Source organism: Zootoca vivipara, chromosome 6 (assembly GCF_965207765.1).
Source record: "Zootoca vivipara chromosome 6, rZooViv2.hap1.1, whole genome shotgun sequence".
NCBI lineage: Eukaryota > Metazoa > Chordata > Lepidosauria > Squamata > Lacertidae > Zootoca > Zootoca vivipara.
In genome coordinates, this window is record NC_142589.1 from 40,193,469 (window position 1) to 40,205,569 (window position 12,101).

The window sequence follows — 12,101 nt, forward strand, 5'->3', positions numbered from 1 at the left end:
AGGGATGGGGAATAAATCGTCTAATTTGCAGTTCTTGCTCATTTGCCCTTCTCCAAATTTTGTTGTGGATTATCCAACAAAATTGTTGTTGGCATCTTTTTGTCTTGAGAGACGATGGAGCGCACTTCTGGGGGGGAAGTCAGCAGCATCGAGGCCAGCAGTGGCATAGCAACCGCCACTAACACCTGGGACAGAGGTTTTTTTAGGGGACCAAAGCTCTTGAGCTTTTTTAAGGAGATCCATCAAAGTTGTTGAGGGACGGACCGTGCCAGCTCCCCTGCCACCCTACATACCCTGCATGACCCCCTGTGATCCCCCAACACTTGCTGCACCCTGCCTCTGTCTTCCTTTGCTACTGCCCAAGGGACCTCAGGGCGCAAACTTGCATGGAGGTCCTGAGCTGCCCAGATGACAATATCCCCTCTCAGCCTCACTGATGGTAGTCCAAAGGAAGTCAGAGCAATAGATTCAACACCAGCTTGGCTGCAGGACTTTCTGGAAAAAGGCATACAAGGTGCCATCCAAACACTTTAGGGACTCCCCACTGGATTTGTGTAGAATTTACTCTTATTACACCTAAACATTTGAAAAATCTCTCTGGGGGGAATGTAGACAACTGGTACAAAGTGTATGGGATATCATTCTATTGGAAAAACTATTGAATAAATTATTATTGTTAACAGATCAGAAACAAAAGGATAACTTCACAACAATTTGGCATGATGATGATAATAATTTTATTATTTATAGCCTGCCCATGAAAGCATTCCAGATAATAACCAATCCCCAAGAACAACTTGATATAACTACAAAAGGAAAAGATATTGGGCATCCAGGTCTCCTTTTCCCAGGTTCATTCCTATCACATTCAGAATCGTATTCATACTCTTTTTTTATTTTCACATTTATATAAATATAGCTAACTTTCATATACTAATACAGGAAGCATTTAATTTATTAATAATCATCCTTGATCTAGATTCATTGGAGTCTCTAAGTTTTAATTATGTTAATACTGTATATATGAAATGTATATATATATATATATATATATATATATATATATATGAAATGTTATACATTTTATTATGTTAACTAATATATATAAGAAATGTATGATTTTCAACTGACGGATCCTTTATCTTGCTCCCCTTTTCCGCCCTTTAGTTTTCTATTCTCTGTTATTAGATTGAGAATGTATTGGTGTCATGCATTGTTGAATGTTGCTATATTGTTACAAACCAAATAAAACATTATTTATAAAATAAAATAAAATCAATGGGGGTCTGTCACATGCAACAAAATGCATTGTCCCACCTCTGACTGTATCAAATTAGGTGTATTTCATAGTTCTGTAATTTATTACTGCTGGGGGAGACAGAGGGGAGCTTGTGTGTGTTTCTGCCTCTGGTGTCAAAATAATGTGACCCATTTTGGGACTGTGCACCCTGAGGCACTTTGCTACTCCACATCAGGTAGCTAAATAGCTTGGGTTCACCAAGGAAGTACATCCCCCTGCCAATTCACAAAAGTCCCAGTGTCTTTCTCCGAGAGATGGGAAAGGGTCTTCAGGATGCTTTGCACACTCTCATTCACTGTGAGTAACTGGAAAGAAAGAACAGGTTAAAGAGTGACACAGGGTCTTGTGAGTAAAAGAAAAGAAAAGAAAAGAAAAGAAAAGAAAAAAGAGAGACAAAAAACATAAGTAACATCAACTGAGAGTACACGGGACAGCATTCATGCACCGCCCATCAAACACAAACAGAGAAACATTCTGGACAGCTGCTCTCTATATCTGTGGATAAGGGTGATCCAATAAGACATGAATGACCCAGTGTGGTGCAATGGTGAGAGTATAAGGCTAGGACCTGGGAGATCACGGTTCAAATCCCCACTTGGCCATGAAGATCACTGAACCACTCATTTCATCTCAGCCTAACCTACATCACAGGGTTATTGTGGGGATTAAATGAGGAGAGGAAGAACCATATGTACCTCCTTGAGCTCCTTGGAGGAAAAGGTGGAAATAAAATGCAATACATAAACACATATGTACTTTCCACAAGCATTTCATAATGACACCAAAGGCTCCTAGAAATCAACTAGAAATTTTCTTTTCTCTCTCTCCCTTCCTTACTATTTTACTCAAAAGTCAGCTCCCACAATGTTCACTTGAGCATACTCCTAAGTAGATCTGCCATACCTTAACTTGTCTTCTTCCCCTCCTCTTAACACACTTCTAATATCCCCACTCCAGCTAATCAGGCTGCAATCACTAACCCCATTTACCTAGGAGTAAGCCCCACTGAACACAATAGGAACTAGTTCTGAGCAAGACAGGGTTAGAATTTCTTCTGTCAATAACTACCTTGAAAAACAAATGCTAAATCAAATTGTCTCTTGTACTTTCTGTACTTTGAAACCAAAGCCCAATCCTTCAGCTTGGTAATATTGTTCCTTTGCAGATGTCTTCCCAACAGTTATTCATTCATTCATTCATCACACACTTTTGAATACACCTCCCCATCACTTTCCAAACCACAAAAATTCAGGTTCTTTTTTTAAAAAAGTGATTATGTTTCACAAGGACAACAGAACCCTTTAATTCCCTTTAGTTAATCAGAACTAAGAGTTCTGGGATGTACTTGAATCCTTCCCACAAAGTGATGATAGTCAGGAAACACTGTATGTTTTTAACACTTGTCAGTAGCTATCAGCCACGATAGCCCTTGTCTAGACAATTACCAGTAGCTCTGGAAATAAATAGTAGGGAATTGGCACTACCTTCACAGGGTGGTGAATACAACACTGTAAATGAATCAGAAATTAGATTGTTTTTACCAAAAGAAAAAAATTCTAATGAGAGTTGAACAATTCTCGCTCTCTGGCACCATCTGAGGTTGCATGTTTAAAACACATTCAAATCGCATTATTGTGATGAATGTAGCTGAGTCCATAGACTGATGCTCGACTTATCAGAATCATCTTTCTGGTCAGTGTTGTCAATCCAGCCACAATTCAGCAGAGAGTTGAAATTTTAAATGGCTTAAGCATTCCTAATACTGCTGGATTGGAGTCCACCAGTGTGTGAGTGTGTGACTATTTTCTTGCTGGATTGGATCATCAGATCGATGGATTTTTTATTCTTAAAAAAATATTACTAGAGAATGTCTTTTAAAATTCTTTTGAAACACAAACAAGTTACTGTAATAAACTCATTCTCCATCCTGACCCTATTTCAATGTAGGCCAAACGAGTTAGATAATTGTAATGCTCTTTGTATGGTGATCTGATTCTGACACAAATAACTTACCCCTCCACCTGTCATGTCTGTCTGCACAAACCCAGGATGCAGTGCAATGCACAGGATTTTGTCATTGGCATATCCCAGGGACTGGCATCGCGTCAGCATATTCAGAGCAGCCTAGGATTGAGACATACCAGAAGCAGGTAGCTGAATGATACAACTAAGGATGGGGGATAATTTTTTTCCCTTTTGTATTTTAATTTGAACCAATCTTATTTCCATTTACCAAACCAATATTCAACTGAAATGCTGCATTCTTTTGAAGTCTGCACTTCTGTGAATTTCACAATGTAGTCCTTCATGAAAGACACAGGTGGTTTCTGTAGCTAGTTGTACCGCTTTCCATCTACAGCGGGTTTACCAGTTATGACCTTTCCTACATTAGGAAGCTTGTCCTCCCAGGCTTAGCTAGCTCACTCCTTGGGAGGAAGGGTTATCAAGCTCTTTCTTCTCCCACTTTCCCCCATTCTACCATGTGTACTCTACCGGTCAGGAGGTCTAAGCTGGATGCTCCAAGCTCAGACTGTGTGGCTGAAGCAAGCCACCTTTGTGTTTCTATACAAATAAGTTAGAAACTCTCACCACTTAGGAACCTAATTCTCACTTCCTGTGTGTTATTACTGCTGTATGAATCTGACAATCTGTGGCCTGGGACAATTGGGAAAGAAGGAGTTGGCAACAGCAACCAGAACAGAATCTTACTTTTGACAATATGTGCAGTGCACAACCTTGTTACTACCAACACACTCTTTCAACAGAAAAATAAATTTAAAACTTCATGGAGGCATCCTTGGTCAAACCACTGGCACCGACTTAGACTATGTTATTGTCCGTGCTAAAGATCACCATGATGTGCTCCTTACCAGAGCTATGACGAGTGCCGACAACTGCTGGACAGATCACCGACTAATACGCTCCTCAACGCAGGCTTCAAGGAAGTAAACCAAGGTGCAAAATGAACACTCAAGCCTGTCAAGATCCCATTAAGCGGGATTGCTTCCAAATGACTCTGAAGGACCATCTGCTTTCAGAATTCCCTGATAACATCGAGGGATACTGGACCAAGCTAAAAACATCCATTATTGAAGCCTGTGAACAAACTATTGGATACCAAACCAAGAAACACCAGGACTGGTTTTATGAGAATGACAGTGAGATTGAACACATGATTGACAAGAAGAGGAAGGCCTTTCAGATCTGGCAAAGAGATAGAAACTGTGCCACTAAGGAAAAAACCTATGCCAACGCTAAGGCTGAGGTTCAAAGAAGAACAAGAGAACTAAAAAACACCTGGTGGATTAAAAAAAAAAAACTCAAGAGATCCAGCACTTAGCCGACACTCATGATGCACAAAGTTTCTTTAAAGCCACAAAGAACATCTATGGGCCAATAAACCATGGTATATGCCCCCTATGTTCAGCAGATGGTACCACACTTCTAAAAGATAAAGAAGCTATTGCACTGCGCTGGAAAGAACATTACCAACATCTCCTTAACCGCAACTGCCCCGTAGCTGCTGAGGTCCTCTCACAAATTCCGCAAAAACATGTTAGAGATGAGCTTGCAGTATCTCCAAATCTGGGAGAGTTGTGTACAGCTATTAACCAAATGAAAAACAACAAAGCCAGTGGACCTGATGGGATACCTGCCGAAATCTTCAAAGTGGGCAGAATTGAACTTATACAACAACTTCACAAGCTCATCGAAAAAATCTGGGAAAGAGAAGAGATCCCAGCAGACTTTAGGGATGCCGAAATTATCAATCTCTTTTAAAAAGGTGACAGAACTTATTGTGGAAACTATTGATGCATCTTTCTATTAGCTGCGGCCGGCAAAATTCTTGCAAGGATTTTAGCAAACCGTCTCTCAACAATATCTGAGGTGATCCTTCCTGAATCCCAAAATGGATTTCGGCCTTCTAGGGGGACAGTGGAGATGATTTTCACTGCTCGACAGCTTCAAAAAAAGTGCAGAGAGCAAAACCAACCCCTGTATATGATGTTTATTGACCTGACTAAGGCTTTCGACACTGTCAATCATAATGCCCTGTGGACTGTCCTTCTGAAAATCGGCTGCCCAGATAAATTTGTAAACATCATTCGGCTCCTCCGTGATAATATGACAGCAACAATCGCAGATAACGATGGCTCTCAAAGAGAAACATTCACAGTGGGATCAGGTGTTAAACAGGGTTGTGTTATTGCCCCAACTATTCATTATTTTCATTGCCATGATTCTACACTTTGTCAAAGGGAAACTCCCCAACGGAGTAGAAATCATATATCAAACGGATGGAAAGCTCTTCAATCTGAGCAGGCTTAAAGCAAAGAGTAAGGTTACTGTAACCCCACGTCATAGAGCTTCAGTATGCTGATGACAACGTAGTGTGCGCACGCTCAGAGGATGACCTTCAAACCATCCTAAATATCTTTGCAGAAGCTTACGAAAAGCTTGGCCTATCACTCAACATTCAAAAAACCAAAGTGCTGCACCACCAAGTACAAAATAACCCCTCTGCAGCGCCACAAATCCAACACAATGGTGTAACATTGGAAAATGTTGATCACTTCTCCTACTTAGGCAGTTATCTTTCCACAAGGGGCAACATTGATGCCAAAATCCAGCATCACCTGAGCTCTGCAAGTGCAGCTTTCTCCCGATTAAAGTGCAGAGTGTTTGAGGACCAGGACACTCACAGGGAAACCAAAATGCTTGTTTACAAAGCTATTGTACTACCAACCTTGCTATATGCTTGTGAAACATGGACCACTTATAAACGCCATCTCCAGCTCCTCGAAAGATTCCATCAATGGTGTCTCCGAAAAATTTTACACATCACTTGGGAAGACAGGTGAACTAATATCAGTGTACTGGAAGAACCAAAGATCACCAGTGTTGAAACAATGATTCTTCACAATCAACTTTGTTGGACTGGTCATGTTGTTCGGATGCCTGATGACTGTCTCCCAAAGCAACTACTCTATTCCGAACTTAAAAATGAAAAGCGTAATGCTGGTCAACAAAAGAGGTTTAAAGACTGTCTCAAGGCAAATCTAAAATCTCAAGGCAAATCTCCAGTTGGAGAACAGCCTTTACCAAAGGTGTCATGGGCTTTGAAGACACTCGAACTCAGGACACAAGGGAGAAACGTGCTAAGAGGAAGGCGTGCTTGGAAAATCCACACCGTGATCAACTCCCGCCCGGAAACCAATGTCCCCACTGTGGAAGGATGTGTGAATCCAGAATTGGCCTCCACAGTCACCTATGGACTCATTGTTAAAACCGTGTATAGAACACAATCTTACTTGGCTATGAGCGGCAGAAGAAGAAGAAGAAGAAGAAGAAGAAGAAGAAGAAGAAGAAGAAGAAGAAGAAGAAGAAGAAGAAGAAGAAGAAGAAGAAGAAGAAGACCACCTTTGAAGAGGTTATAAGTAAACCATTTTTAACTTACCAAATGTGTGGTCTTTTTCCATGCTAAAGGAAGTGGGGAACTTTGGAAGCAACTTAGATGGGGGTATTTTAAAGGTCTAGCAACCTATATTTCCCTGCTTTATGTTACTGCATATTTTGTTATTTTAAATCTGTGCTGGGGTTCTCTCACCAAAGAGTACTTACCCCAAACCTGGATCTAGCGATAGAGGGATTTCTCTTCTTATGATTATACCTTATCTTATTTTTCTTTTAAGCAAAATACAAAACAAAATACCAACAATATCATAAAAAGCACAGAAATATCCAGTAGCATCAACATAGTCACTCTGTCAGTCACCCAGCGAAGATAGCCAGGGAAGCCAAAGCAGTGTCCCAAAATGGGCCAGAAATGTTCATCCATGAGTCTTTGAAGTTGTCTAGCCTCTTGGTTCTTGAGAACCTCCCCCCCCCAAAAGCCAACTGGAGACTGGCCCATAGTTACGAAGGTCAGGAGATATGTAAATACTTATATAATAATGTATAATTACCTGGTCAGCACCTTCAAGGCAAAAGAAACATGCCACTTGGATAACTGACCACTAAACCAGTGTTCTTTAAATTGGATAAACAGATTTTATTGGACCACAACTCCTATAATCCTCAGTTTACTTATTCAATCATCAGAGACAAAGATGGATCTAGGGGAGCATGACCAGTTCAGTTGCACCCGGTGCAGAACTTTAGGTGCCGCAACTATGACATCCAATGGAAGGCGAGAGGTGGGGGTGGGCTGCTGGATATTAGTGTTGCACAGGGCATTGTAAGCCCAACAGCACCTGAAGTCCCAAGGTTGAAGAACACTGCACTAAACTGACTACTTGTCTGTGATGTGTTGATACCTTGCTGCAGCGGTAATTGACAACATGTGCCTGCTCCCACAGGAAGGGATTTGTGATGGAGCCAGCTTCACTAGAGATGTTGACAATGGCAGCTTTGCTGCAGCTCATCCCATTCTGGGGGCTTTCCAGAGATGCTTTCCTCAGCAAGGGCAGGAATGCCTGGAGAAGAAGATAAAAGAATTGCACACAGCAGCACATGCTGTAGAGAAGACTGGCCATAGTGCCAGATTTAGGGTAGTGCAGGCAGTTCCCTCCGCACAGGGCACTGAGCCAAGGGGGCACATAACAGCTACAACTCCCACTTCAACAGGTTCAATCTTCCCCCATCACCTCCATTACCACGAAGGTTGCACTGTTAAATATTATTCTGTCATGCAGCTGTTACAAGTTTGGTTCCATATCCTTTCTCCATGAAAAAGGCACAGCTGCCTACGGTATCACCCCATCACCAGGAAGCAGTGACATCAGGCCACCAACTTCTCCAACATTAAGGGATCTGCAACACGACAAGAAATCTCTTTGAAGGAGGAACAACCAGGTAGCCTTACCTGGACCACCATCATGGGCCCAATCACATTGGTCTTATACACTTCAGACATGTCTTCCGGCGTCTCAGCTTCCATAGCTTTTACCCTTGCAATTCCAGCATTGTTTATCAGAAGCGTCAGCCCGACCCCTTTAAGCCGTTCAGTGACTCTGGTTGCAGCATCCTTGACACTAGAGGGCTCAGAAATGTCTTCAGGAGCAAAGAGAAGAATTTCATAAGTCCAACTTTTCTTCTCACTACAAACCAACACATTATAAGCCTTTTTCTTATGATAATATTTAGAAGGAATAATTGGAATTTGATATACATCAAATATTGTTCCATTTCCACCCCCTGATATTTTATTGCCAGAAACTGGAAGAAAATGGATACAGGTAACTCACATTTTATGCAGGGGTTACATTCCAGGGATGACATGTATATGCAAGGCAAGTCTGAGAGCTTACAGGCTCTTTCCATGCTGGGAAAACCCTGCACAAAAAGAGATTTTAAGCTCTCAGAAGTCAGAGAGCATTTAATTTGTGTGATTTCATTTAATTTGTGTGATTTCAACCAGCTGGCCTTCAATCACATAAAGTTGAAATCGCACATGTTAAGCACACATAAGTTGCAAGTTACCTGTCTTAAATATAAGAAGTCCATGTTGGAAAAGGTTTAAGAACTACATGCACTTTCAAAGATAATGAACATAATAAACCACAGCTGGGCAACCTTGACCTTTAGTGACAATAGAGAGCCTTGGATAGGCAAAGTCAGTCTGGAAGGTCCTTCATTGAGAAGGCTCCCAGTTGAGATTCAGTAATGGATGGAGAACAATAGCATAGCTGCCAAGTTTTCCCTTTTCTCGTGAGGAAGCCTATTCAGCATAATGGAATTTCCCTTAAAAAAATGGATAACTTGGCAGCTATGAACAATAGGCTAAGGGAAGCTCTTTGTGTGAGAGAGTTTTGGCTGATACTGGAAGCTGGAGACAGAGGCTTGCCTTGCTCTGCGCTGGACCCAAAGATGTGCCTTGACAATCTCCCTGGAAACTTAATGGGGAGGCCAGATCTGTGGAGTGTTAACACTGTGAGCCCATCCATCCTATGCTCAGGTTGTATATATGGGTAAATAAAACCATATATTCCAAAGGCACTGCAGTTTTAGTTGACCTTCATTCCAAGGAAAGCAAATCTCAGGAAAGCACTGGAACACCTGGAGTCTCTCACTGCTCAGAGACTGGGGTGCATGAAACAATACATTTATTCACATATTTTTTTTCTTCAGTAGCTGTAGCTGCCTAAGTGCAATGCACAGCTACCCAATAGCAACAATCCCACAAAGGATTAAGGTGTAGTTTTCTGGCAGAGGCCCAGAACTCTTTGAACTAGTATAAAAACATATTTTGTCAATATTGCAACACCTACAAATTACTCATAATATCAGAGGTGGGGTCCTCACTACTGGTAGGAGTACAAAGGTGCCTAGATATGGAATGCTGTAGTGTGTCATATAATGGAAAATTATAATGCAAATAGAAAGGTTCAATGATATTGAGTTTTGCTTTCTATTTAGCGCTGAACTGGATTGTGCTCGGACTGTTTGGGGGTTCTGCCTATAGTCCGTGAGGAGACTGGCCCTTTCTCACATCATGCAGTTCATCATTTGATGTGGCAGAAAGGAAAGGAAAGAGTTAAAGAGAAAAGAGATGAATCCTCAGTGTGAGGGTGCCTCTCAGCAACTGTTGACAATGGATTTGACTTTTATATATTTAAGTTGTTTTTTAGAACATATCCTGCAGGAAAGTAGTCTTGCGAAATAACTTTGAATCTCACCTCTTGTCTCTGACAATGTAGGAGGAGGGGGCAAAGGCAATTTGGTGGGGGGCAGGCAAACACATACCCAGTGGGATGATCTCCACTCCCTGGTGCTTGGCAGCCAAATCCTTCAAGACCTGGAAGATGCACAGACCATAGATTTAGGATGCAACATCAAGCCCTGGAGGTGGGATTATTTAAAATTGGAGAGAAGAAAGTAGAAGATTGGGGCTGTGTATACACTAACTCATTCGTAACACAAAAATGTAGTTTTTCCTCAGTCTGGAATAATTTATTCTCATCCTTAACAGTTTTCAGTCTAGATTGATTCTAGATCCTGCTGTCCACAAGGGTGGAGGTGGTTACAAGATATGCTTTTGAAATACCTCCCCTTGATTAGGTAATCATGAAGGAAGTGGTGAACACTCTACACCCTAGAAAGGCATTTGAAACACCAAACAAAGAATTCTGGTTGGAGTTGTTTACCCTTCACAGAGCCACAGTTCTCAGCTCCTTTACAAAATTTAGTGCCAATAATTCCTTGGGGAGGGGAGTGCTTCAAGGTGCTTTAAAGGTACAGTGTATACGCAGGCTTAGGCTGCAAACACACATTTTATTAAAGAATCAAGGGAAACTGAGTATTTGTTTTTTCTATGTTTTCCACAAACAATCAAGATCTATTGAATATTTTTTGTCTTGGTTTTGATTTTGATTGCATAAGTGTTCCTTGCCTCTCCCCACCCAATTAACTGGAACTTGTGATTTTAGCTTTTATTTTCAGATTAGTCACAGGTTGCAAGGTTCAGTGGGTTACATAAGAGATTAAAGACTTGGCTAAACACAAGCTATGAACCAACAAGGGACATGCCTTGTGTACCTTCCTTTTGAAGGACATGATGGGCCAGCACTGGTGTCTCTGTCCTAGACAATGGAAGCAGGGTGGGTGCCGGCTCACTAGCAGATTTACTCCCACCAGCCTCGCCTGAAGGGGGAGGCTTTTACGTAATAGGGGAAGGTGACAGATGTAGAGAAGCAACGGGGGGGGGGATATCTGGAAGGGAGGTAAAGGGAGGCATTTCTGAGAGCTTGCCTGAGTCTCCTTCAGAGGTTGGATCTCCACCCCCTAACCCCAAGGGACTTCCTTGGGATCAGACACCTCTTGGGGCTTGGAATCCGCTACCCACACCCCCACTATAAGAAGACAGTCCCTATCATACCTGCAGGCTAAATGATTACATTACCACTTTGACAAGTTGTAAGGCTCTTTTTCCACACTCTTCCAATCCAATTGCATATGAACAAACATTGCAATTGTAAGCACATTGACACAGACAAAATCCTCACTGAAGCGACTATTTAGTAATGTTTACCTCATGTTATTTATTTCATAATCTGAGCTGTTCTTGTAATGCTGTGTTTCTCCAAAAATAAGACACCGTCTTATATTTATTTTTTCTAAAAAAAAAAACACTATGGCTTATTTCAGGGAATGTCTTTTTTTAAAAATATGGTACAGTTTAACCTACAAGGTTAAACTGCCTATCAGTATGGCTTATTTTCAGGGTATGGCTTATATTCCTTGAATGCTTAAAAATCCTGCTACGGCTTATTTTATGGCTACGTCTTATTTTCAGAGAAACAGGGTAGCCAACCCCCAATAGCATAATCACTTCTCCCTTTAAATGTTCTTCAGATCAATGGGTGAGAGATACCAAATCTCTTTCCTACTCATTCTTCCCTAATTCTGTAAAAGAAAGGATTGTCAAAGCAAACAAGGGGGCCACTAAATTGTGTTTAAGCAGTCAGACCCTGGGAATGGGAAGTGCAACAAACTTGCCTGGGGCACTTGTGTCTCAGCATCACCTTCATTTCCGTACTCATCCCAACGTACATCCCATGGCTCACCTGGGCACGTGGTCCCTCTGGTTCCCGGCAGGTGGCAAAGATCCATTCTGGCCGGTTGCTTTTCCCAACCAGCTGCCTCACCAGCTCAAAGCCAATACCCCGATTGGACCCAGTCACCAGGACACTGCGTGCATTCAGCCCAGCCATCTCTCTTCCCAGCCTGCGCTTGATTGAAAATGCCCTTTGTCTGCTCAGCTCCAGTGCTAACTCCCGCCCTCAGTTTCTCCAGCAATGCT

At 41.8% G+C, this 12,101-nt stretch overlaps 1 protein-coding gene across 4 annotated transcripts; it reads right to left on the minus strand.

Moving 5' to 3' along the window:
* Nucleotides 1-1,351: 1,351 nt before the first annotated feature.
* Nucleotides 1,352-12,101, minus strand: LOC118086002 (uncharacterized). Of its 4 annotated transcripts, none has more exons than XM_035117202.3 (6): nt 11,866-12,097; nt 10,046-10,097; nt 8,166-8,353; nt 7,618-7,776; nt 3,314-3,424; nt 1,352-1,605 (listed from the first exon to the last, which is right to left on the minus strand). In XM_035117202.3, the coding sequence occupies exons 1-6, from the start codon at nt 12,010-12,012 to the stop codon at nt 1,495-1,497; spliced, it is 768 nt and encodes a 255-aa protein (XP_034973093.1). In that variant the 5' UTR covers nt 12,013-12,097; the 3' UTR covers nt 1,352-1,494. The 4 variants fall into 4 exon arrangements, with proteins under 4 accessions (XP_034973093.1, XP_034973094.1, XP_060131986.1 ...); XM_035117203.3 differs by having other exon boundaries at nt 11,798-12,055; XM_060276003.2 differs by lacking the exon at nt 7,618-7,776 and having other exon boundaries at nt 11,866-12,101.

What these genes read in the sequence shown, in the direction of transcription:
- LOC118086002 (XM_035117202.3), bottom strand. Translation starts at nt 12,012, where the DNA reads ATGGCTGGGCTGAATGCACGCAGTGTCCTGGTGACTGGGTCCAATCGG. An exon ending in AGTGGAGATCATCCCACTGG is followed by an intron (nt 8,354 to 10,045) that starts GTATGTGTTTGC and finishes TTGCTCCTGAAG; the next exon opens with ACATTTCTGAGCCCTCTAGT. An exon ending in TCAATTACCGCTGCAGCAAG is followed by an intron (nt 3,425 to 7,617) that starts GTATCAACACAT and finishes TCTCAATCCTAG; the next exon opens with GCTGCTCTGAATATGCTGAC.